This window comes from Rattus norvegicus, chromosome 14, assembly GCF_036323735.1.
Source record: "Rattus norvegicus strain BN/NHsdMcwi chromosome 14, GRCr8, whole genome shotgun sequence".
In the NCBI taxonomy this organism is placed as follows: domain Eukaryota; kingdom Metazoa; phylum Chordata; class Mammalia; order Rodentia; family Muridae; genus Rattus; species Rattus norvegicus.
Window position 1 is genome coordinate 20,797,202 of NC_086032.1, and position 27,974 is coordinate 20,825,175.

A 27,974-nucleotide genomic window follows, 5' to 3' on the forward strand; every position below is an offset into this window, starting at 1 on the left:
AGGATCATATTCCACATCCTATTGCCTTGTCTAGCTAGACTTTATTTAAATTCCACTTTTTCATATTGGCAAATGAGTCCTGCCGACACTGCTGTGAGGACTGGTAAGAGATTTATAAACACAATAATAATCAACAGATAATGACCTATTAAAGAAAGAGATTTTTAAAAATTTGTCTTGTGAGGAGGAGTTTTGTAACTTGAATTTTTTATTTGTTCTTTGAAAATATATTAAATTCGCTTATTATACTGTGTAATATATGTTGGACTTGTCCCACAATTTTTTAAAAGACAATCACCAATAACAAGATTTTTATACTGAGACCGAAGAATATGCTTTTAAACTGCTTCCTCTTGAAAATATTAAGTTCAGTAATAACCTAAGCCTTTTTCTATGTTTTGTTTCTGTTTGTTTGTTTGTACTATTGAGTTTGTGCCTTTCAGATTGATTTAGAGCTTTAAAGGAGATGTGTAAGGGGCAAGTTAATGTAGTTTGGCTTATTTGAGGAATTTTCTCAGATCCCTGGCTATTTGCAGCAGAGCCATTAACTTGCCTCTTTGTTGGGGAAACATACTGTAATTAGTAAGGTTCACATGAGCTTATGACAAAAGGCAGGTGAGCCTCACAAAGGCCCACCTAGTCCTGAAGACACACCTGCACAAATGGGGCACAATATCTGCCTACTATGGCCAATTAATTTTAATTTTTACGTGTTTCAAATATAAATGTAATATACTCCATGAAAAGATAATTAAAATGAGAAATGAATACAATTTCTATATAGAAATCTCAGGTGTAAGAAGGATAACTGATGTATTCCAGTAGATGCTATAGTTAATCCCACAGTGAGCATATTATCCAAGTGTTTAATTTATTTCCATTGCCTAAGATACAATTTAAATATTGTAGCTTATTTTTCAATTATATTAGCTTTCCTGGCACATGCCAGATGGCATAAGCACAGAAACCATTGTTTTGGATTTGGTATTGCTCTGCATAAGTCTTTTCTTATATTTTTAATTTTAGACATTGACAAGACTGACTTTGACCTAGGATATTCCCACTCCAGTCTCCTTAGTGCTGGAGGAGTAGGAAAATACTACCATGCTCAGTTGTATCCTTTGTCATAATTTCCTACGAAAGAGAAATTTAGGTTTACAATGAGCTTTAGGTCAGAACAAATAAAATGTCATTCTTCTTGTTTGTGGCAATACTTACTTTTAATTTCTTTACATATTTATCAGTACAATGTCTGGTTTAGTCTCCAGTTTAATTCAGGAAAAAACGTTAATCTAAAGCTTAATCTCCACGTTTGAGAAATTTCTTAATATTTGCCATATTCCTGAAATGTGTATATGAACATCAAAGTTTATTTTGTGGCATGATACAGATCATTCTTGCGTACCCTGCTAATTTCACACATCAAGTATCCCAGAACACAAAATAACGCTGAAAATCAGAACCCCCATGAGACCATAGCGATTCTCTGCTCCTCCAGTAATCCTTTCTCAAAAACAACGTCCTGTGAACAATCCCTGTCCTGAATGGGTGCGAAATGGTGACATATGTCATTCTATCTCAAAGTAATCGGGGCTCTCAGAATCTGAACCACCAATCAAAGAGCATACACAGCTGCACCTAGGCCTGCCTGCTCATGTGTAGAAGATGTGCTGCTTGTCCTTCATGTGGGTTCTGAGCAATGGGGCTGCCCCCAAAGCTGTTGCCTGTACATGGGATATGTTCTACTAGCTGGACTGCCATGTCTGGCCTCTGTGGGAGAGGAAGCACCTAGCCTAGCAGAGGCTTGAAGTGCAAGGGTGGAAGGAATACTGAGGAAGATCCCCACCTTGTCAGAGGAGAAAGGGAGGAGGAAGGGGAAGAATTGTGGAAGGAGGTGAACAGGAGGGGGGCAGTAAGAGAGATATAAAGTGAATAAGTTAAAAAAAACAGAGAAGGGGAAAAGGATTCTAAGAGAAACAGATTGTCTGACATGATCTGTTAATTAATAAATATGGCTTTATTTTTTACGTATTTATTCAGGCTGTACATGTGACTATATACATATCAATTCTATGTTATATAATTATACATTAATTATAAACGTAGTAACACGTTTTATGTACTTTATTTTCATATTTTATTTAGTATAAAATAAATGTGAAAACAAACTTTGCATTAATTTTCTAACTAATGAAGCATTTTACCTGATTTTTTAAAAAAAATAGCTAGAAGTTACTATATGAAACTGGGACAGACTTCTTGCTAAAAAAAAAAAATAAGTGAAGTGAATCACAATCAATTGTCCAGTCCAGTGAAGTATGAGATTAATTTATGCCAAGCACTCTCCGTGGGATTTCATAGTAGCAACTGTTAGCAAGTATTAGAGGCTGACTTCAGAGTGAAGACAGCTGTTCCTGGCCTGGGTTAACTTGATTTCCAATGTAACTTTGTCAGGTTGTTCTTGAATAAGCAATTACCTCTTCAAATAGAGCCTGTTCCCCAGAGACCATTCATTGCCCATTGCATATCTTTTAGTGCATATTTTATTCACTTATATTTCTCTCAGTAATTGTAAAAATATTTCTCCAATGTTATGGTAGAATATTAATAAATATGAATGTACCATGTGCATTTGACTTTAATATTATGCTTTTGTCATAAACATGATTATATCATTAAAACAAGAGCTTTATCATTAGTAATGTAAGCATATGAACTTACTAAGGCCAGTAAATAAATAAATAAATAAATAAACAAATAAATGACACTTACTGTTAGGGTCCTTACATATGTGAGTAGATTCTAGCGCTTCCCCACTGACATTATCTAGGCTTGAAGGTAGCGTCAAGAGTACGAGGAGTTAATCAGTTTAAGGAGAAAATATCAACAAGAGGATATGTTTTTAAAAAATGGTTAAAAGATCAAATTCAGAAGGATCAAAAAGTAGGAATCACAACGAAAGGCCGGACACCTTACTTTAAACCTGATTCCATTAAACACGAATCTATCACTGCTAATAACATATGGAAGAGAAGGGATTACTAAAATATCAATTATGTAAGTTAAAGAAGAGTCCTATTTTTGTGTTTTTTTTTTCTTCAGGAAAGTAGAGAAATTTGTTTGTTCCACATTTTCAGAAGTTTACATCAAACCAGTCATGTTGAAGAACATTCTACTGTGGTCTCTTCAGCTAAGTCTCCTAGGAATGAGTCTTGGCGGGAATGTTCTCATCTGGCCAATGGAAGGCAGTCACTGGCTAAATGTTAAGATCATAATAGACGAACTCCTAAGGAAAGAGCATAACGTGACTGTCCTTGTTGCATCCGGGGCCCTTTTCATCACACCGTCGGTCAGCCCATCTCTGACATTCGAAATATATCCAGTGCCCTTCGGCAAGGAAAAAATCGAAAGCGTGATCAAGGACTTTGTTTTGACGTGGCTGGAAAACAGGCCGTCTCCTTCAACTATCTGGACTTTCTATAAGGAAATGGCCAAAGTCATCGAGGAGTTCCACTTGGTGTCCAGAGGGATCTGTGATGGCGTTCTTAAGAATGAAAAGCTGATGACCAAGCTGCAGAGAGGAAAGTTTGAAGTACTGTTGTCAGACCCAGTATTTCCGTGTGGCGATATCGTAGCTTTAAAACTGGGGATTCCATTTATCTATTCCTTGCGGTTTTCTCCTGCCTCCACAGTGGAAAAGCACTGTGGAAAAGTCCCGTTTCCTCCTTCCTATGTTCCTGCAATCTTGTCAGAACTCACAGACCAGATGTCCTTCGCTGACCGAGTAAGGAACTTTATCTCCTACCGAATGCAGGACTACATGTTTGAAACTCTTTGGAAGCAATGGGATTCCTATTACAGTAAAGCCTTAGGTATGTAGTCATTTTCATTTTATCATTTGAACTGAAGCAAGGCTTCCAATAGACTCATCTTTGATTGTGTAAGTCTATAATTTAAAGTCTGCATAGGAGTCTAGTTTTTTCACATACAAGAGGGAGAAACTATTTTTAAACAAGCTTAGGCTGTAGAATTATCAGACCAATTTGCTAATTTTATGGGTTTAATGTTTCAACTATTAGATGGATAAAATCTTTGACAAATAAATTGGATTGTTAAGTAAAACTAAACCTTGGTTTAGCACTAACACAAGAATAAAGTTTCCCTAGAAATTTCGGTTTTGTGCCAATGTATCTGGAAGAAATTACTTTTTTTCAGAAGTCTTCTGTTCTATAGTCCAACATCTATACATTTTCCTTATGTACACATAGTCTCTAACTAGCATTTAATAAAGTATAGGGTATTCGGTGAGCACCTACGGAATCTGTTTATTCACAACCTGTTTATGATAGCATCACTGCACCAACAGATAGTCTCAGAGTCAAGAAGTCATTGACTTCTCTCTGATGTTTAGGCTTACTCTCCATGGGTTTCCTAACATTCATCAAACACTGACTTAGAACAGAGACTACCACTGGAATGAGGTAAGGTGGGAGGCGTCAAGCACAGATGTCGCAGATGAAAAATGAATGTTTATGAAGTGAATTATCTCTTACTTAGGCTGGCAAATATATGCTCAAGTTAGAAATCAAAACTAACCTAACATTTTCTAGGTTTCACATGTGATATATTATCAGTGTAGGTCGATATGAGAGGTGGGAGATAAGAAAAAAATTGGTGTGTTGTTAGGGTTGTTAATTGTGTGTGTGTGTGTGTGTGTGTGTGTGTGTGTGTGTGCATTGGCATATGTGTCCATATGCAAAAGTATGTGCCTGTTCATGTCAGAGTCTGGAAGAAGATATTGGCCTTGCTGCTCTGTCACCCTGTGCCTTATCCATTTATCTCTGAACACTTTCTTTGAACAGCAAGCTCTGACGACACTCTTGTTCGGAAGTTTTGGGGTTACTGACATATGTGGTCCTATTCATAAATGTTATCAAAGTGAGTGAACTCAGGCCTTTATGATTCTTCATCAAATCATCTTACCTAATGAACAGTCTCTCCCAATCCTCAATATATATTTTAATAGTTTTTTGTACATTATACTAAACTTCAGCTTGGAAGTGTTTAGAGGGGTTTGTTTTGACAAAATTTATGTTTTACCAAAATGTCTGGATAGATGCAGAGACCAAGTAGACAGTCTTAAATATGTATCACTTCCATCCTCCAAAAAAAGTATGACAAGAGCATGTGTTGAGAAGATGACTAAAACAGGAGAAAAAAATCATATACAAAGATAGTATATAATAACACTGTTAACAGTTTGTTGACACACAGTACAAGCCTACAATTGTGTGACGTCAGAAAAGTAACATTGTCCATTTTTGCCCACATTTCATTTATCTCATTTCTAGCAGGCATGTTTGAAGAAATAATAAAAAATCATAAATATGCAGTTGTTACAAACTGAAAGATACTACATATCCAATTTGTATTAGCTTACTAGATACAACTACTTAAGCTTGGTGGATTCTTTGGGAAGACTCATAAAAGATGTAAGATTAAATAGGTTCAGTATTTCTGGTCTCAGGAAGTTATAAATGGCATGGCTAATTGAGATAATTATCATAAAAGAAAGAAAATTTGGTAGTGGTAATAATGTATTTCCTTTTTATGTATGTATTGCTTTGTAGAAGATCTGGCAAAAGAGCAATACATAATGACTAAAACAGAATAATATTTCAGAAAGAAGGCAATGGTTAGAGTTTGGAGTACCACTCATATAAAAATAATATTTGTTTTTTGACACTATATTTTTTCCATGTTTCCTGATTTCCCATCACATGTAGGTTGCTTGCTATTTTTCTTTTTTGTTACATAACATATTTCTGGATTTGCCAAAAAAAAAAAAAAAAAAAAAAACAAATGATTTAAAATCAAGCAGTGGGTTTTCGTGCTGAAAATATATTTGAAGGTGCCTAAAATACTTTCGAAATATGTAATGTTGGTGATTCGTTTTATAGGTAGTAGATGCTAGATGTCGATATTTTATTCTGTTATCCTGATACAATGCACCAAATAGAACAGTTATCAGTGAGAATGAGACAAACAAGGAATGAATCACACATTCGATGAGACATGTGTCTTGTTGCTGTGTTCTGAAGTTTATGATCTCTTTTGGAACATCAAATTTGAGTTTGTGCTTTCATCTTTATTAGTAATGAACATCATTGTGTCCAAATGGAGAAGTGGCAGTGTTTGCCAGTTAGTTCTTGTATGGTCTAGCAAAGCTCACTTGCTAATGAATGAAAGTATTGGTTGACATCAAGTATCCTTTGAAAATGACAAAATAGAGAGAGCAAGCCAATGGTTCACAGGAACCTCAGAAAGAAAAGTAGAGGTTTCTTTGTAATCACACCTTGAGCCCTGAGTTCTTTCAAATACCTGATCTAAAATACTTGTAAATGTATACCTATTAGTCAGAATAAATATTCACAAATGACTTCTGAATGCAAATAGAAGGTACTAAAGGTCGATGAACATGACTGAAAACTGGGGTGCCATTTTTAACTTTTTATCCTGTATTAACTAAAGGTATCAACTTCTTCTTTGTTTACCTTTGACCCATGGTTTGTAAAGTGTTGATCTATTTTAGCCTGTATATGCCAACTTAGTCCTTCTAGAGACAGTTAGAGAAAACAAGGATAGAACTGATGCCTACATTGGGAAGCTATGAAGACTCAAGGAGATGGGCCACATAGCACAGACAAAATAAGTGCTTAAAAAATGAAGAGGGGCGAAAAAAGGCAGAGAGTTCTTGGAGAAATGAAGCTCTGAAGTTGGTCAAAGCTCCAGTGTGTCTTCAGACCTGTAGAAAACAAGGAATCTTCATGTGCACGACAGCTCATTTAATGCGAGAGAAGAATGTACTCTTTAATATCTTCTGGGTCACGCCATCTTTATACCATCACTCCTATTATTGAAAGTATTTCACAATCATAATTCTCAAAATTCCTATACTGTCTATTATACCTGTGAGATCATTTGTCACGTAACCTTTCCCAGGATGGAGTTTCAGAATCACAAAGACCATTATTCTTTGCTTTCAAGTTAGTGCTAATTATAGAATCACACAATTCTAGACTTGAGGCAGGAGAGACTAATCTTTCTTAACAATTTGCTCAGTGAGAAAATAATGAGGCTTTATGTAGATGTTCTTAAATGTGATCTTGATATACAGCATCATGTTGCTAGCTGAATTACCCTTGTTCTGATGAAGAATGTCTATATAAGTTCGTATTTTTCACCCAGACATAGTAATCTGGTGATCTGAGGGACATGAACACTCCATTTTAAAAGATCAGGTAAGAATTAAAAATACTAGCACTCTGGCACAAGTAACTCATTTTAGTGAACAGTAATGAAAATGACGGAGGCCGTGGATGTGACCAAAGGGTCACGTGCATTTGTTATCTGCTCTAAGCTCCTGTGCTCCAATTGAAGTTTCTTTAAGAGCTCCTGTTCGGGTCTCAAGTTGTCACAGCTGAGAAAATAAATGTGCCAAATTTCCCAGATATTACTTCTCTGTGGAGGGATGTAATGAAAACCACAGAGTGGGTCCTTAATCTCTGTTAATTGCTAGGAATTGGATCTCCCCATGTCAAAACTACCCGTTTCTCCCTGTCATGACTCTTTCATTAAACCTCATTGATCTGTATAGTAATCGTAGCTAGCAATAATCAACTTAGCAGTTCCTAGGTGTGGTAGCAAAGGCTTCATATCTATTTTTGTCTTTGCAACGTATCTCTCAAACTAATTTACTCCACTTCGAAGCAATATAATAATATCATTATTATAGGTGAAAGTACTAAGGTTTCAAAATACCAGGCAGATTAACATAAAGTCAAATAGTAATAGCTTAAAAGTAGTATTCAAATTAAAGACTCCCATGCCATCTTACTTTTAAACTTTTGTTTTAATTTGTTTTTGATAACTCTACATGCTTTTATTGTATTATCCCCTCCTCTCTCTTGCCCTTCTACTCCTTCTGACTGCCCTCTCCTTTTCAAAGTCAGTTGTTATTATTATATGTATATGTACATATATGTATTTAAGTATATAAAAAGGTGACTTAGTTTACTTAGCTCTGCTTATATGTGCACGTGTCCAGAGATCAATACTTGGGATTTGTAAACCAAGGCAGATGATCCTCACTGAAGGAAACTAGTTCTTCTCCTAGGAGCTGTTGGCCACATCTTCATCTAATGAAAGAACATAAAGAATTATCCCTGTCTGTATTACTGGCATGTCAGTTGAAGTTGTTGAAATTCTGTTTTTGTTTAAGCAACGATATTGGTGAGATTTCATGGGTGCATTTTTCTTGTTGTGTCTAGGGGACAATGTCTAGCAGGAGGTGTCCTCGAACCCCTGCTCTGGCAACCTTCCCCTTCCCCTCTCTCTTCCTTGATTTTCACTGAGTCTTGGTTGTAGATTGCATTGCAGTTGTTTCAGTTGAGGCTGGAATATCTCAACATAATAAACCCATGGCCAACACCATTCTAAATGGACAAAAATAAAACTAAAACTAAAACCAAAACTCACTAAAATCAGGATAAATAGAGGCCTGTCCACTATCTCTGCTTCTTTTCAATGTTGTGTTTGAAGCCCTAGCTAGAGCAAAAAAAAAAAAAAAAAAAAAAAAAAAAAAAAAAAAAAAAAAAAAAAAAACCAATGAAGAAATTTAAGAATACAAATAGGAAAATGAGCCAAGTTATGGCTATTTGCAGATGATATAATAAATAAAAGTTCCTAAAAATTCCTGCAGAAAACATAAAAATGATCAGCAATTTCAGCATTAAAGAAAACCAACTTACAAAAATAAATAGCCTCATGTGTCTAGTGTATTCCGATAACTAGCATGCTGTGAAAGGAGTCACACTACAGTTCATAGTGGCTTCAAAAATATACCAAAAAAAGAACTTAACTTAGGAACTGAAAGAACTTTTCAATGAAAACTTTGAATATCTAAAGAAAGAGATAAATGAAAACACCAAAGGATGAGACTTCCTATGCTCATGGATTAGCAGAATTAATGTTGAGTAAAGGACCATGATACCAAGAAAAAATTAGAGATTGAATGCAGTCCTAGTCAAACTCCACATGAAATTCTACTCAGAAATAGAAAGAAAAAAACTAAAATTTATATGAAATCACAAAGAGCCTGACTAGCTAAAGCAATCTTAAGCAAAAAGAAGCCCACTGGAGGTATTACCATACCAGATTCCAGAAATTTTTTTCTTCCAATTTAAATTTAAGATAGAAATTTATTAGTCAACATAGTTTTATTTGGACATTCTTAGTTTTTTTAACTTTGTAACTCTGTCTTTTGCCTATTCTTAATTTGCTGCATGCAATTTAATTGTCTGCACTGTTACTATGTTATTCATTATTCCCTAAGGTATAGCTCTCTGATGTATAAGGCTTGTTGTCTAGGATAATTTTCTGGCTCTAAGTGACTTCTGTGAACAGTTTCTAGCTGCAAATAAGAAAAAGCATCTACGTAATTCAAGTATGATTGCTCAAACTTAAAGCAGGTAATTTTTATTTTTATAGTATTTTCTAAAACACCACCCAAACTGTGTAATATTTTAAAAAGAAAATAATATAAAATTTCACATCAGTAGAATATATGAAATCTACTATAAACTGTTATGAGTTTTACATTCTGAGCACCAGGAAACAAACAGGAATTTAAAGGAACATCTTTTATATATTTAGGATTATATACTATATATAATTATATAATACAGTACAACATATATAAATAATCTAAGAAATATGAAATAATAATAAGCTATTTAACTAAATTCTATATTCAGATGTTTATTTGAACTAGGTACTCATGGAGAGTAAATAATTAATGTAAAATAAATTATTAGAAATTAATAAATAATTTTATCTGCCAAATGCCACTTTCATTATTAAATCAGACAAATTAGATGTGCTCTTCTTTTGCCATTTATGGAAATTTAAGTTCATAAGTTAATACTTGCAAGCTTCCACAAATATAACATACTTCCATGTTTTGAATATGCAATATTGTTAAATATTTTGGCAATATCTGAAATTAGGAAACAAATATCTCAAATGCCCAAAACAACACTCATGAAGATAAACTCTTTACCACCCATGTATGATATCTAGAAAAACCAATGTCGGCTTCCATGTTAACCAAAGCAACAGCTCTTCATCGCAGAGTAATTCAATTATTGTTTTGTCTGTCAGGGATCCCCTGACTCTGAAAATTCCCTATTTTAAACTCCCAAGTACTTTAGCAGCACTGCAAATGACATTCTTTATGGCCAGCAATGTCAAATGCTTCAAACTATCCTCTGGCTTCTGTGTAACGAAGCTGAACTGGCTGCAAAATCACGACAGCTGTCTCTAAGTTGGAGGTGTCTCCGCAGAGATTATAAAAATGACAATTCTGACATATCTTTCCCAAGTTTCCCTTTCTCTTTGTTCCTGGTCAGAGAAGGGTCCGGAAATTCAGGAGTAACTGACCTTGAATGTTCAATTTTTAATTTTGCTTTTTATCCTTTCTAAGCTGTTTGTTCTCGCGGCTTAATTTCTGGCGTCTTGATGATGCTCACATTTCATCGTTATGTAATTGCCTTTGCTCAGTTTAGAGACTTTCAGAACTGCAGGTGGTACCTCTAAACCTCGGTTCACCTGTGTCTAAAGCTAGATCTTTAATTTAATCATGGGACTTTTTAATCTCTTAACCCTGGGCAAATCTGTAAAACTATTAAGAGTATCATGCCATTGCTCTGAGGGAGGCAGGTTTCGTGATCGCTCTGCAGAGAAGGGCTAATTTACAAAGCAATCCAATCTTAGTTTTGTGGTCTTAATTTACACCGAAGAAAAGTGAGAACCGAGGTAGCCCAGACATTTCCCCAGCATCTCAAAACCTTCAAAGGATATACTGGTTTCGGTTGGGACTTAACTGTACTCCTGAGTTCCTCTCGCTTAGTCTCCAAACAGATCGTGTGAAACAGACCCTACTTCAAAAGCCTTCAAGGGACTGTGTTGTGAATTGTTTTAAAAGATGCTATATGGAGGAAAAAACGGTTGTAACAAGGAAGCAGTAAGAAAGATGAATCACTCAGAACAGAAGGGCCGTTCTCTTTATAAAGTGAATTAATGTACTCCCTTCGCCATCCAGTCATTCTAAAACTTCTAAAAGTAGTTGGAGGAAGTCTACAGTATGTGGATGTTATTTTCAGTTTTTTTAATAAATGTGAGTGAGAATGCCAGTTCAGCAGTGAGCCAAATGAATTTGAAAATATGATCCCAGTTGAACAACTTTGCATATTAGTTTTAGGATATGTAGTAAAACTCGACTGTAGTTCTCAATGAAAAGAAAGAAATAACATCGGACACACAATGTGAAAGGGTCAAGTGGACAGGAATGCCTTATAATGAGGACATATAATTTTACAAAGCGGATCTGGTGTCACAGAATACACGGATGCATCTTTCATAGCTTCACCTTTACATTCGGACAAGATTCTATCCAAACTATAATCATTGATGTATATTACGCTTATAAGTTCCTTCTTATATAACAATGGGCCTATGAATGGGTGTAACTGATTTATCTGAAATCTACCTAAATACATTGAATTTTTCTTTTTCCATATTAAAAGAGCCACAGTAGCCAGTCATTTACAGTGGATGTCACCATGATTAAGAAGGTTTTGCAGCTGCTTATTTTTCCTTTGGCTCTGACTGAAATCGTTCTCAGCGGGAATGTGGTAATTTGGCCTTCAGACGGCAGCCATTGGCTAAATATTAAGATCCTTCTTGAGGAGTTGGTTCAAAGAAATCACAGTGTGACCGTACTGGCTGCATCAGAAACTTTATTCATCAACTCCAGTCCTGATGCCTTTATAAGTTTTGAAGAGATACCGGTCTCCTACACAAGAAGCAAGATAGATGAAATGATTGAGCATATGATAGCACTGTGGCTGGATCACAGGCCAACCCCTCTCACGATGTGGGCTTTCTACAAAGAACTAGGAAAGCTCTTTGCTGCTTTCTACAAAATCAATAAGCAGATCTGTGATGGCGTACTAAAGAATGCCACTCTAATGGCAAGACTTCAAAAAGGTGGCTTCGATGTGTTAATATCTGACCCAGTAACAATGTGTGGAGAGCTGGTGGCTCTGAAATTGGGAATTCCCTTTGTGTATACCCTGCGCTTCTCTCCGGCCTTTACAGTGGAGAGGCATTGTGGGAAAATTCCCACACCGGTCTCGTACGTACCTGCAGCCCTGTCAGAGCTCACTGACCAGATGACTTTTGGTGAAAGGGTTAAGAACACCATTTCTTATTCTCTGCAAGACTATATATTTAAGTCCTACTGGGGAGAATGGAATTCATACTACAGCAGAGTTCTAGGTGAGTCTTAACATCTCTTCCCATTGATGACCACAGATACCTTCCCTGTTATTCAGCTAAAGTTATCTATACCACCAGACAAACCGGAATAGATTGAACATACTTCGTAGATCTCTACAAGTCTTTAGTTACTGCTTTTGTTTAAGAAAGTTCCTCAAAAATGATTTGGTGTTATACATTTGTATTCAGTGATCATTCCCCAGAAAGAAACTATTCTTATTTTAATTAGTAGCTTACCCGTGTTTAAATAAACTTTCTATACCAATAAAACGCACTTTACTAAGGTAAAATATGATAGTAGCCATATGAACAAAATGGTCAGTATTGCGATAATATATATTCTCTGTCTTTATCCTCGGACTTTATCTGCAAAAATATATCAGAAACATAAAAGGTCATCACTGGGAAACTCAAATGTACATCCTACATATCTCAGGGGTGCTCACCCTCTCTCCTCGCAATGCTTCCCTGTCTTCTATGTGTCTAGCCTTAAAGCTTCTGTATAGAACCAATCCCGTAAACCAATGCTAACTGAGAAGACAGTTCTGGATGATGGTTTCTGTTGCTTCTCTTTCTGACTCTTGTGAGATTTACTTCCATATTTCTTTTCTTTCCTGAATGACTTTCCTCCAGCTCTGTTAATACTCAGGAGGATTAATTAGTACACAGAGTAACACTAGAGGAGGCCAGTGAGATTTTCTTGAAGAAATTAGGTGCAAAACATTTTCCTCTACCCAGTTTTTCATCCTTTCTACCTCCTTTTCGTTTTCTTCCTTTCCTCTCCTTTTCTTTCTCTAAAGGAATGTTTACTGAATATGAAATAGGTGGCTAATAAATTCCTGCGTATAGAAAATACAACCAGCACAGCAGACAAAGATCACCCCTTTAGAGCTTGCATTCGAAGTTAATAATTCATCACATATATAACAATGTATATTTATACAAAACAACCAAATATTTACTTATATGTCACCTATATGCACATATGTTAACCCATGCCATATGCTATGTAGTAGAACAAGAAAACTGATGTTTTCCTGTACTTATTCAGAGAGGCTATGTGGGGGGGTATCAAAATTAAGAGTAACATTTGAACAGGGGTCCAAGGATGCTGAGTGTTTTGCTTGTGTTGAAAGTGTTTCTGGCTTAAAAGGAATTGTTGGCCACAGCATGATATAAGTCCTGAAATTCTACTTGACTTTAACTCCTCCTCTCACAGGCAAAATCATTTATGTTGTGCTTTTCTGTGTGTCTGTTGGAAGCCCTCTATCCAATTTCCATGCGAATTTGCTTTGATTTCTTCATAAAATTTTATAGAGTGAAGGCATTCTACATGTCCTGTATACTAGGTAAAATATGAAGGCTAATTAAAAGTTTCACATGATCTCTGATGATTTGGTAACTAGAAAATCGTGAGTAAAAGTATTCATTTTTATATTTCATACAATGCAATTTAGGATTTGTTTTGAAGGCATTTTAAACACATTATGCCTTAGAACTGCTTCATTAGATGTTTTTCATTTTCAAGTTAATGTGTGTGTGTGTGTGTATGTATAGTTAAATGGAAGGGTGTGTGTGTGTGTGTGTGTGTGTGTGTGTGTGTGTGTCCATGTATGCTAGAATAGTATGCCCCTGGGGCTGGAGTTATAAGAGATTGCGAGCTACATGACATCGATGCTGGGTACTGAGGTTGGGCATTCTGAGAGAACACTGTAAGTTACTACCTGCTGAGCCATCTCTCAAGTTCCTCAAACACACATTTTGATTTAGATTTAAGCATAGTCCACATGGTCATTTCTCAGCCTTTGATACACGCTGTATAGTAAATGCCGTTCATCGTTCATGTTCGCAGGACACACTGTATACTGTAAGTACTGTATAAAGTGACTGTGCACCTCCCTTAATGTAGACGTTTAAACCGTATGATACTGAAGGTTTCGGAAATGATGTTAGTTTTGGGGTAGAGATCCATCTTGTGTGGTCTGGAATGAGGCATTTGATTTAATGAAGCTTTCAGTCAGCATCCTTTATTCTCCCTCTGTAAATTGATAATAATTTAGTAATTGTAATAATTTCACTGGACTCCAGAAGTATATGTGTGTGAATGCACTCTATCACTTGTAAAAAGTTAGTTTAAATATTTTTTTTACATCACACTGTTCATTAACTCTTTAATGGCAGAGCCATGATCTTACTCTGGTGAGGATCTGGACATAAAAATTTGCTAATAAATATCTGCAAAAGAAGGTGTAACACCATATAGGTAAAGTGATTGCCTAGAAAATAAGAAAATTTTTAGTTCAATTCCCAGTACACATATTTCAAAAACAAAAACAAGGCAAACAAAACCATAAAACAAACCAAATAACCAAACAATAAAAACAGCGAGGCATGGTTGTGTCTACTTGTAATACCAGTTCCCTCAAGGTTGTTGGTCACCCAGCCTAGTCCATTTGGAAAATTGAAACAACAACAATAAAAACTAAATTTTACCTAGGAAGTAACAGCTGAAACCGGCCTCATAGGTACACACATATGCAGAGGAAGTGCATGACCTCATATATAAATAGAGATAGGAACACAGGGACTGTGATAACATCATATGTACATACACAGAGACATATGGATGACTACATGGAAAAGCATCTTCTGGACACAGAAGGGCACCTACACATAGGAACGCAAAGTAATTGCAACAATATGAACAAAACCCGTGCAAGCAAAAACTGAATGAAATTTGTGCATGATAGTGGTCATGAAATCATACCTATAACCCAGAGCCATTGACGATTATTAGCTACTAGGAAAGGGAGAAACAGTTTTTGCTGAGGATGTAGTAACTCTTCAAGCTCTCCTGGAAGGCTAGACATTTAAGAATATTAAGGATATTGATCTTGAAAATTGAAAAAACAAAATACGACAAAAGGTTGGGATAGCGTTGGCGAGGGTATATCTGGGAAGAGTTAGGTAAGAGGTAAATCTGATCAAAATGAGTCATAAAAAACTTTCAAAAGACGGACACAAAGACTCACTCTGTGAGTGTAAGACATATAGAGGTCATGAGGGGATTCACTCAGTTGACCAAGAAGGTTAACCATGGAGTTTTTATATATCTTTGGAAGTAGTAAATTGGTAAGTTGTAATCCTCCTTGATATAATAACTGCGTGTTTTATTGACAAATAAAGCATGAGGTTAGTTGAAGATAATTAAAACTTTTTTCTCAAACTATTACCCTCTGTTATGATAAGAGTTAAATATAAAAGCAAAAATCTTCAAAGTATGTGACTTATGGCAGGTACTAAGTCTTTCCTCTCAAGGTAAGCCATAACAGTCATATAATGCCTGTGAACATCTTTGCAAATAATGGTTCTCAACTTCTTACATAATGGGATAATGATATAGATTTACAAATCCTACCATTTGAGATGCTGATTGTTAAATACTTAAGTCCATTGTGGTTCCCTATGTTACTAAACATCCTCTCTCTCTCTCTCTCTCTCTCTCTCTCTATATATATATATATATATATATATATATGAATTAGTGAGTGTGTGTATGAGTGATTGAGTGTGTGTATGAGTGAGTGTGTGTGTTATGTGTATGTGTGTGTACGTATGTGTGTGTGTGTGTGTGTGTGTGTGTGTAGACATATGCCATGGAGTGCAGGTGGAGGTTGTAATTTAGGTTAGGGATCTGTTTCTCCGTGGGTAAGTCCTTGGGATTGAATTCACATCCATAAGCTGGAAGGAGAATTCATGTACCCACAGAGCCCACCCACTCGCCCAGTAAACATCTTTGGATAGAAATAGTTTGATTGGGAGTACACTGTCTGAAACTGGTGATCCGCGATGCCTTTTCTTGGGAATCATGTGGTTTTCTTTATAGTGGTAGAGATGTCCAGTGTGAATCAACTCATAGCGGAAGAACGTAAATGCACTTTTTTAATATTATTATTCTGAAAATAAGAGGTTTCCTACAGAGTTCCCATGATAATGTTTTCCTTCTATTCTTTATGGGAAAAGTAGAGAGCTGGACTGCAGTTAAAGACTACCATACATGCTTTAAAGGGACAGAGTGGGTATAAGGATACATCCAAGAGAACTCATCCCAAAGCCTGTATCATCAGGATGCCATCTTACAAAGGAAGATGATCACCTCTATTCACCTAACAGGCAATGGGACAGGAATATCAGGAATATGGCAGTACCATCCCTTTCCAGCAGTTCACATGGCAACTGTTCTTCATTGCCATACCTACCTTCCTAGAGTGGCTGCTTTCTCACATTCGCATGAGTCAGTCATCCAAACATCTTCTGTGTTCTGATGTAGCCAGAAGTCCCTCATCCTAAAACCCATGTTGCTGCCTGATTTTAACCTCCCAAAGTGAGCCAACCTGATTTACTTCATATATATATATATATATATATATATATATATATATATATATACTTATATATACTTATATATACTTATACTTATATACTTATATATATATATATATATGAACTTTGTTATGGGAGCTGAACACAAAATAAAGCATAACTTTAAAGAAAGGCTTTTATTTTTCGTAAGAACTCAAGTCATCTCTCTTACTCCCTGTTATCCTCTCACCCTCTTTTCCCCATCTTGCTCTTTGTTCTTTGATCTTGCCTCCACCCCACCCCCACATGCCCATGGCTGGCCACTTTTCCTCTCTTGTTCTACTCTTCTCTCATTAAACCTTCCATGTGGAAAAAAAAAAAAGAACTCAAGTCATATTTTCAATGTTATTAAAATACCTTGTCCTTTCAGTCATATCTTTAAATTCATTGTGTACTGTCTTTGCATTTTCTGAGACTACTAACTAGTTTATTCTGATAAACACCATGGACTAACACGTTTACCTGTCATCTTAGAAATCCTTCTACAAATGAACACGATCACAATAGGGCTGGTGCGATTGCTTAGTAATAAGTCAGGGGGGTTAATACTGATCACCAGACTCCACATGAATACACAAGGTTCAGTGGCAGACACTTCCAATACCAGAGCTCTGGAGGAAGAGACAATTGGATGCACAGCATCACAGAAGAAATTTAAATGTCTATTGGTCCAATTTCATGAGCCTAAAGCTGCCTATAAGGCCTATAGGTGCTGTACATAGACAACAACTGACAGATTTCTCCCCGTTTGTGGGCTTTTGCAACTCTGGAAGTTAGTGTGTGATTTGCTTCATATTTTAAATTGCCACTTCAATTCAGCACTCAACCTCTGCAGAATGGGGTAGGGAGCCACAGAAGCGGCTTCTCAGAAAGGACCATGAAGATTGTCTGCTGTGGCTCTGCTGTGCTGATCGCAGCTTCTGTGACAAAGCCCTGCAGTGTCACCAGGATATGGGCTATTGCTTCAACCTAAAGCTTCTTCTCAAGGATCTTGCATAGAGTGGACAGGGCTGACAGTTCTGACATCAGAGTATCTTCTCAGATCACAGCACTTCAAGTGTACTGTATTGAACTTTGAAAAAATGCATGTGCCCAGTGAGAATGAGATCACTGAGAATTTACTAGATGAGATGATGGAATCTATAATATAGACCTACCTATAAATGACATGGCAATACTGCCACTTTGCAAGCAGCATGACAAAGCACAACATTTCATTCTTCTAGCAACTGGGAAGTATGAGGTTCCCACCAGACAGCTTTGTGATAACTTGAAATAGAATAGATGTTGTCAACACACACAAAAGCTATGAATGAATGCCAAATCTACTAGAAAATATTTTTAATCACAATATTTTAATTCTTAAATGTCAACTTGGTATATCATAATTATTAATTTGTATGTGGTAAACTATTTCTTATACATATAGATAAATTCAATTTAGAGTACTTATGACTGTTAAAATTTATTTCTTTTTGTTATTATTATATTATTTCTCAGTTTCCCAGTTCTACTTTTCCTTAAATTTCTTCCATATATGTCCTCCTAGTCTCCTTCAAATTGATGGCATTTTTTTATTCATTATAATACACACACAATGTACACACACACACACACACACACACACACACACACACAATGTGTTCGTTCTGCATAATATTACTTGAATATATGTTTTCATGGATGACCACTTGTTCAAGGATAACCCATTGGTGTGTTTCTCTCTGGCAAAGACTGTTTCTCCTACTTTTAATATGACCTACAGTTGTTTAAGGTTGAGGCCTCTGGGTCATTCCACTGCCCAGTTTGATGTGTCTGTTGTCCTTGTTCAACTCATGTTGGTGAGACCTATGGTGCAGCTTCTAACATTGCTAGTAGACACAATATCACAGCAAACTCCCTGATCTTCTCATATGTACAATTATTCTTCACCCCTAGGACTTTAAACATATACATTAAGAAAGTATTTGCCAATAAGTGTAAATATTTGATCAATTTTCTTTACAAGAACTTCATATTTATAACCCCTCTTCACTGCTTTGGGTCTGTGCGCGTATATGTGTGCCTGTGTGTGAGGTTATGTGTACGGAGGCTTGAGGGTATCAGCTGTCTTCTCATATTGCTATTGCTTTACTTACTAAGAGAGAGTCCACTGAGCTTGGATTCCACCAATTTTGCTAATCTGGCTAGCAAATGAATTCCAAGTATTCATGTTGTTGCAAAATTATAAAAATAAAATGCCATCTTTTATTCCACTTTAGGCCTGGCACTGCAGTGCCCCACGATATCTGGTAGATATCTTTTTTTTGGTGGGGGGAGCTGGGGACCGAACCCAGGGCCTTGCGCTTCCTAGGCAAGCGCTCTACCACTGAGCTAAATCCCTGACCCATCTGGTAGATATCTTGCCAGAAGCACACATCCCAATTCTGGGGCAGCCCAGACTAGCCATCACACACTCTTTTACACTTAAATCTGCACCTGAAAGAACACACAACATAATAACCTCTGATCCAATTGATAAGATATAATTGCCCATCTAGACATAAAAAGCCCTGTACACATCCATCCCTTAAGAACATTCATAATGACCTGTAAAGGTACAGCATGGAATCTTAACATCAGCCTCCATGTTCATTCTCTGCAGTGGCTTCTCTGCCCTCCCTCCTGTCTTCCGTTCCTGTCTCTGCCTCTTCCTTCAAACTTTTCTCCCGCCCTTCCTTCCTTCTCTTCCAATGACAGGCCTTGTTCTATCCTGTACCTGCCTCACCTGTATGATGACATCATCCTACATATTAATTTCTGTTTAAATCCCCCAAACTGAGGTTATAAGCATTTACCACTTATATAGAATTCTAGGCATAAAATCTCAAAAATTCTAGATGTAAGATAAACATGTTACCAACTACATCATCTCCAAGATCGATGTATGGATGCTTTAACATAGAATTAAACAACTATTTGTAAATAATTGTTTGTTAAATCTAAAATGTATGAATATAAAATTCATCTACTAAACTTCTCTAAAGTTTGAACGAAGCACATATAATGAAAAGTAGTAAGTAAGGGATACGAACACTTTAATGGGTGAGATTTGACATGGTTTTAATGCACTGCATGCAAATTTCAAGCTCAGTATCCTCAGCCAGTGAACCTGACTATGCCATGCAAGTGTCAAAACTACTAAATGACAACCTTTAAAAATGATATCTACCCTGCCTGCACAAGATCAACAGATTCACATAAAAAGATTCTCATTGAGTGTTTCTTTTCTCACCTGCAGCTCATGCTTTTTTTGTGTAGAATCACCTAATAATAGTATTTCAATATAGTTGTCTTCTCTATCTTTTGAAAGTATAATTTGATATTTTTCTTGTTTCAGTTTTTTTCTTAAAGGTAAGTTGAAAGACATGTATTGGTGATCCTTACATTTGTATCTCATATCCCAAAGTGTATTGCATTCAGAAAATTAATCAGAGTGCCCCACCCCATGAAATGATGAATTATTTACATAATGGAAATCTTCCAGCATAATTCTGAAACCAAAATAACAGTGTTTAGTAGAAATTTGTTCCTAACTGGAGATTGGAGAGCAATGAAAGGTGGCAAGTTATTAGAGAGAAGAAACTGTGAAATTCATCAGTCAATTGTTACACTACACCGTTACCCTCTTTCACCGTCTTTAAATGCTCTAGTTTTCACTGTCCTCCTCTTTTGGCATAAGTCGTGATAAGCATCTCAGGGGGTCTACATTTTCTTCCAATAGCTTATGAGGAAATGAATGATACCTTTTCACTTGGCAAATACGAGTACTAATTTCCTCCAATCAATATTCTGTGCACTCTCCAGGAAGACCCACCACACTGTGCGAGACTATGGGGAAAGCTGAGATTTGGCTAATGCGAACATATTGGGATTTTGAATTTCCTCGTCCATATTTGCCTAATTTTGAGTTTGTGGGAGGACTGCACTGCAAACCTGCCAAGCCTTTGCCTAAGGTAGGCTTATGACAGAGACGATATTAATTATTTGATGGTGTAAGAACTGATTTTCCTTTAAGGTTAATGTCTTTAATAGCAAAGATATATTACTGAGTAACTCCACCCTGCCAGGAGAATGCCTGCTCTCATATTTACTTTTCTATTAACTGTAGTGGATCATTTGAACTTGAGAATTTAAGCTAAAGAGTGTATCTGTGGAGAGGGAACCTGGAGGGGGAGTTGGGAGAAGTAGGGGAGGGGGCGATTAACTGTGGTCAGGATGTATTTTATGTGAAAAGAATATTTTCAGTACAAAAAAAATAAAATAAAAAAGAAACTAACAAAAATGGAATAAAGGGTGTATTAAAAATGTTTTTCTGTAGTGTGGATACTAGAGTGGGGTTGGAAAAAAAAGCACCATGGACCACCAGGGAAATGCTGACTCTTCCTCAGACGCCTGAGAAAGCTGTGCACAGTGACACCTTCCCTGACTGTTTGGTAGAGAAAAATGCCTCCATGAGAACTCCTGATGGATTGTTTAGGATTTGATGAGCAAGAGAAAGCACATGTTGAGAGCCTTCAGGATTAGCTATAGCTCTCAGATTTTAGTGTGTGTGTTACTAGACACAATGGTGACCTGTACTTTCATAGTAACAATTGGTATGAAACCGCTATCAGCAACTGATAATGAAGATTACTGTAAATTTTAACATGATATCATTAAGGATATATAGAGATATTTTAGATGATGTTTTTAGGGAACATCAAACAAAGAATGTTTGATGCAGACTGAGACTCATCTACATCAAGCAAAATAATAACAAGAATAGACAGAATCAAATATTATAATAGTTTTATAATGATTATATTAGGACTACTTGTGTGTTGTTACACGACATACAAGCCATGATAATAATTCCAAAAGTCCAGCTCACTGGCTTTACTAATATTCATCCAAGTCAACAAACACTTCATTTTCTTTCAGTTACATTTTGTGAATAACATGTTCACTTGCAAAGACAAATGACGTTCCTATTTTCTGCTCCCTTCTATGGTGATTTGGTGTCATATTCATTCTTGAATATACCTTATATTTTTTTCAGAAAACAATTCCTCATACAGTTCCTATCTGGTTTTACATGTCATGGGATGGAGAATATAAAAATTTCTTTGACTCGTATTTCCATGTTTTCTACCTAGAATTGTGAGTGAACTAAATTTCCTTCTAATGATTCTACACATTTTCAACCAAATGTCATGTTTGCAGGAAATGGAAGAGTTTGTCCAGACCTCAGGGGAACATGGTGTTGTGGTGTTTTCTTTGGGGTCAATGGTCAAAAACCTGACAGAAGAAAAGGCCAATCTCATTGCCTCAGCCCTTGCCCAGATTCCTCAGAAGGTCAGTAAAACCCTTGATCTTTGAGACCAGAGCAGCTTCAGACAGTAGATTGAAACTGGTAGTGGTATTTGTAGAGAAAAGCTAAAACCTGTCAGCTGCTGAACATGACTAATGATGGTTTTCAACAGTTAGTGCTATTTTTTTACATATTTGTTCATATTTGCTTTATTATCGAGTTACTATAAAAAATAGGCTTCTATAATCTATTAATAGGATAGAAAAGAAAACATTAGGCCACTTCTAGAATCATTTGATCTGGATTGACTGACACTGAATTTCTGAAATTTGGTTTACCAGCATGCTTTTAAGAAGAAAGGTGAGAGACCCTCGGGACTCAAAGGGGAGGACCCTAGATGAAATGCTCTGCAATGAGTAGAAAGGGCTTGTAGAACCCACCTCCAGCATAAGGACAGCACATCAAGAGAGGGATGGGGTTGTTATCTCACAGTTGAAACTCTGACCCATAATTGTTCCTGTCTGAAATAACTGAAGGGATGGAAATAGAGAAGAGCCTTAGGAAAAAAAGGTGCAGGGACAGGCCCAAAAGGGGATCCAGCTCAAGGGGGCGGGGTCAAGGTCTGACAACATTACTGAGGCTATGGAGTGCTCACAAAAAGAGACCAATCATGACTGCCCTGAGAAAGACCCAAGGAGCAACTGAAAGAGTCAAATGCAGATATTTGTGCCCAATCAATGAACAGAAGCTGCTGACTCCTCTGGTTGAATTAGGAAAAGGTGGAGGAAGCTGAGGAGGAGGGCGACCTTATTATAGGACCAGCAATCTCAATTAACCTGTACCCCTGAGATCTTTCGAACACTGGATCACCAACCAGGAAGCATACACCAGATGATATGAGGCTCCAACACATATACAACAGAGAACTTTTGTGTCTGGGTTTAGTCAGAGAAGATGTGTCTAACCTTCAAGAGCCTGGGGGCCCCAGGGAGTTAGAGGTCTGATGAGGTAGGTGGGGTGGGGACAGCCTAATGGAGACAGGGGGCAGGGAAGAGATATAGGATGAGGAACAGCAGGAGGGTGGACCAGGAGGGGAATAAAATCCTCAGCGTAAAAAAAAATGAGTAATAAAAAATGGAAAAAAAAGAAGATACTATACATCCTTTAGAAAGGAATCATGCTAAAAGCTATACTTCAACATTCTGAATCACATTAAAATTATATGAAAATAAAGGTGTTTTAGAAATAGAAGCCCTAGAGTATACTATTTTTTCTAAATTGGATATTCTAGAGTTGTACAAACAAAATTTGAATGTTATTTTAAAATATAATGTATTTTATAATTTATAGCACTCTGGTAATGTTAAAGTTTATCATTGTTATTCTATAATTTAACTCTATTTATTCCTATTCATGGACTAAGCCAGTGTCAGTCCTGTATCAGTTAGTTATCATATAATCGTACTAAGGTAATATATTCATAGGTATCTTAAAACTTGGGGCCTTTATACCTACACTTGTCTCTTTCAGTCTTTCTCATTTAGAAATTCAAAGCTTGTCTCATTACTCCAAAATATAAGTTTGTAAAAAATGATTTACAGGTAAGCCCAATATAGTTCTCTCTTAAAACAAAAACCAAAAGCAAACAAACAAAAAAAAAGAAAAGAAAAAAAGAAAAACCTCCTTATATGTACTCTAGTTTGTTCCTAATGGTTTCTCAGTAACAAATATCAAAGTAATAATCTATGTTTATTTGACCATTAGTAAGATCCATTAAGAGTGGCTAATTATGGACCTACCCTGCAACTCTGTGTTTGCAAACGCCCATATCTTTAACTCCCTTCTCAAATATGACCTAAAGAATGTACACTGTGCTCAGTCACTGGCTGCAAAATCAAAGCATTGTCTTCCACAGGTTTTGTGGCGATACAAAGGAAAGATACCAGCCACATTAGGATCCAATACGAGATTGTTTGACTGGATTCCTCAGAATGATCTTCTTGGTAAGACTCTGGGACCAGAAAACTGTGTAGGAAGCAAGTTAAAACTTAAAATTATTGGATGTTTCCAACTGTCTCAATGCTAAGAAATTGCTTACGTTTTTTTTTATATTACTTCAAGTTTTGCTTTTTGTGTTAGCATTGGGTATCTAGGACATTTTGCATGCAAAGCAAATACTCCACCACTGAGCTGCAGCACAGTCTTTGACCTCCAGGTTTAAGGAAGAAATAATTGAGTTGTAAACATCCATGTTTGCCCTGTGCACAAAAAGACATCTTGAGCATCTTCATTTCCCATCAGACGTTAGACATCTCTACCTCAGTAATACCTTCCCAGACAGCTAAAAAGAGTTCATTTCCCCACTCCGGGAGGATCATTTCCTAGAGTAGCAATGTCTCATGATCAACATTTGTAGAAAAGGTTGCCTTCAATGATGACAACGAGCACGGAATCTATGCTCACCCCTTCCTTTGTCCTCAAAATAGGACATCCCAAAACCAGAGCTTTTATCACCCATGGTGGAACAAATGGAATCTATGAGGCCATTTACCACGGGATCCCGATGGTGGGAGTTCCCATGTTCGCTGATCAGCCTGACAACATAGCTCACATGAAGGCTAAAGGAGCAGCTGTGGAGGTGAACATGAACACGATGACGAGTGCAGATCTGCTCAGTGCTGTGAGAGCAGTCATCAATGAGCCATTGTAAGTACTGAATCTTGTATAGCCATGGCTGACATGGTTAGGCTGTCATTGTTCTGGAATGTTCTAAAAACTCCATCCTCTTGAACTTGGTTTAATACAAGTAACAAGAAACTGATGTAAATATTGCTTGTTTCATTTTCAACTAATGAAGCTATTTCCAAAAATTGAAAATAAATGGGACTTAAATATTCAGTAAACATATTTTCCAATTATATTATAAGCATATATATTCTTGCATAGAATCATGCATAATTAACTATTAACCCTGTATTTCCACATATTAATGTTATAAGTAACCTCTAAGTATTTCTATTGCCTAAACATTATAAAAATGTCTTAATTGAGGAACTGTATATGTGTTGTGAATATCAGTAATTCTTAGTATGAGTTTTCATTTTCCATAAATATTGACCTTAAAATCTATCCAACTAAAACCATTACTAAGGTATAAATGGCTAATAATTTGATTCACTTTACTAAATATAAGAAAATCTATGATTGTTTTCAGCTCAACATCCCAGAATGTTTATTAGATTATGTTAGATTTGAAAAGCATCTTTGCGGAAAAAAAATAGAACCACAGTTACTGTCAGAAGCTCCACTCATGCACTAAAATGCATGTCATTTGAAAAAACTTCCCACTAACTCCACGCCTACTACTACTACTGATATTACCTGAAATCACAAGTATGTAATATTTGCATCACAGTCTCAGATTTCATAAAACCTTTAAAGAGTATGAAAGATTATATATTAATATGTAAATGATGTGATTTTAACTTTAATTTTAGAAAATTTTACATCATACTTCATTGCTACATATGATATGAAATGTTATGCTAACATGTTTATCAATTATGCTGTCTTATAACAAAACCTTACTGGTATCCACTAAAATATTTTCAATCAAGAATATGCAATTTTAGCTTTACATTTTGTATTGAAAAGCTTAACTTAGAATTTGATTTGTAAATAAAAAAATTATTTGCTAAAATTTGTTAGAAGGAACATGCAAACTATTATTTTTTAGGGACTATAGCTCAATGCAATTGAAAAAGAATAGGTGGTTTAATTTGTATTGATCTATTTTATTTCATAAATTTGTTTTTTATTTTAGTTTATAAACTATATTTTTATTCTTTGAGCATATATATATTTTTTTCTAACTTCTAACATGTCTAACTTCTTTTTTTAAATAAACCACTGAGTCTGATGTGTGCTGCCCCTAGCACATAGGTTTGGATTTATCCACTAGATCAGTGTTAACACACCATGACCAAAACGTTAAAGAAAACTCACTCTCCCTTCTCTATCAGCTACCACCTGCACATAGGCCCTCCACTATCACGCACAAAGAAGGACACACATGAATAAGCCCACACTGTGGCTCTGGAACACCCAGAAAGTGGTGTTAACCACTTTCCCCTAGTCCTACAGATGCCTTGGAAGCAATGGGACATCTCTTCACAAACCACATTTCTCCCATTATCTCTATGAATAAAGTCTAGATAGATGCCAGAACTATCCCTTATGACCAAACCAAAGATAAATGTATTAATTCTCCCTACTTACTATTAAACTTCAAGAGAAAGCATACTTTACCTTCCAAGTACTTAGCTCTCTCCTTGATGTTATCTGGTTTTGTCTTGCTTTGTTCTGGTTGTTTTGTTTTGTTTTGTTTTGTTTTGTTTTGTTTTGTTTTGTTTTGTTTTGTTTTGAGATAGTGTCTTACTATGTAGCCCTGGCTGGCCTGCTGAGCCCTGGATACTGGCAGAAAAGATGGTTGAGATTGTTGGGTCTGTAACAAATGCTCTTATAATAACGAACTGATTAGTTAAACATGTGCCACATACTTATTTCTAAAAAAAAAAACAACAAATTTTGTGCATTTTTCAAGTTATAAAGAGAATGCCATGAGACTATCAAGAATTCACCACGATCAGCCAGTGAAGCCCCTGGACAGAGCCGTCTTCTGGATTGAGTTTGTCATGCGTCACAAAGGAGCCAAGCACCTTCGTGTGGCAGCGCATGACCTCAGCTGGTTTCAGTACCACTCTCTAGATGTGATTGGGTTCCTGCTGGCTTGTATGGCATCTGCCATATTATTGGTTATAAAATGTTGTTTATTTGTATTTCAAAAAATTGGTAAGACAGGAAAGAAGAATAAAAGGGACTAGATGAAGGAAAGACATCTCAGGTCTCTGGGTTTGGTCAAGCACCAACTGGAGTAGCAATAGTACTTAGAAACCCAGGGAGTTGCCAGTCACCTATCCTCATCCCATTTTCAATCATTCCATTCCTGTCTTAGCTTGAGGTAAATTGGAGGATGCAACATACTTTCTTTGCTATTTCAATGACGGTCCTATCGTTTCCTTATATTCCTGGCACAGGGGCACTATTAATTTAAATATGTTCTTTCAGAATGTCATTTAACTATAAACAAGATAATAACAATGATAACAAGTCTGAATCATTTGAAAAGGCACACAGGGTATACTGAATTTTCTTTAAGGATCATGCAAGGGTCATGTATACAGGTCCTCATGGAGCACACAAATTGGGCTCTGACCATAGGGATTAGCGTATTATGAGAAGAATCATTATTTTCTTTTTAAATAAATTCTAGCTATTGTGTTTCTCTGGTGTCACAGGCATTAGAGGATCAGTTCAGAACTGGGACACCATATTATAGTAGGAAAAATACATAAATTGTTAGTACATTTAAATTATGCTGGTCTATATTTTTTGCTTTTCCCTAAAATATACATCTGCATGCTTACTCTCCAGTCAAAGGTTTTAGATAGTTTTTCCAAGAAATGAAGGCATGAATGGATCCACCATTTTTTTGCAAATAATAATATTTGAAAGTTATTTCTAGAAAAAGTAAATGTTAAAATATTGTAATAATTTCTTAAATTTTAACTGACTGCTCTTTGGATCTGTGTTAATCCATTATACTTAAAAATTGTGTAGTTCATACTCTATAATCACTATTTATAATGAAGTGCTTAATTTTCTGCCAAAATAAAAAACTTATATTGAGATCACTGTGTTTTTTCCAGTCTCTATTTTCTATAAATTTAAACTCATCATTTACTTGTAACAACAAGTATAT

The 27,974-nt window shown here is 36.2% G+C and overlaps 1 protein-coding gene across 5 annotated transcripts; it reads left to right on the plus strand.

The window, feature by feature from the left end:
• The first annotated feature begins 60 nt into the window (after positions 1 to 60).
• On the plus strand, positions 61 to 27,910 carry Ugt2a1 (UDP glucuronosyltransferase family 2 member A1). 5 transcript variants are annotated; one of them, XM_063273573.1, is made up of 8 exons: positions 79 to 103; positions 3,103 to 3,872; positions 11,770 to 12,399; positions 20,668 to 20,816; positions 22,066 to 22,197; positions 24,069 to 24,156; positions 24,640 to 24,859; positions 26,757 to 27,903. In XM_063273573.1, the coding sequence occupies exons 2-8, from the start codon at positions 3,158 to 3,160 to the stop codon at positions 27,034 to 27,036; spliced, it is 2,214 nt and encodes a 737-aa protein (XP_063129643.1). In that variant the 5' UTR covers positions 79 to 103; positions 3,103 to 3,157; the 3' UTR covers positions 27,037 to 27,903. The 5 variants fall into 5 exon arrangements, with proteins under 5 accessions (XP_063129642.1, XP_063129643.1, NP_071564.2 ...); XM_063273572.1 differs by lacking the exon at positions 11,770 to 12,399 and having other exon boundaries at positions 61 to 103; XM_039092390.2 differs by lacking the exons at positions 79 to 103; positions 3,103 to 3,872 and adding an exon at positions 7,253 to 7,301 and having other exon boundaries at positions 11,646 to 12,399.
• Positions 27,911 to 27,974: the final 64 nt, after the last annotated feature.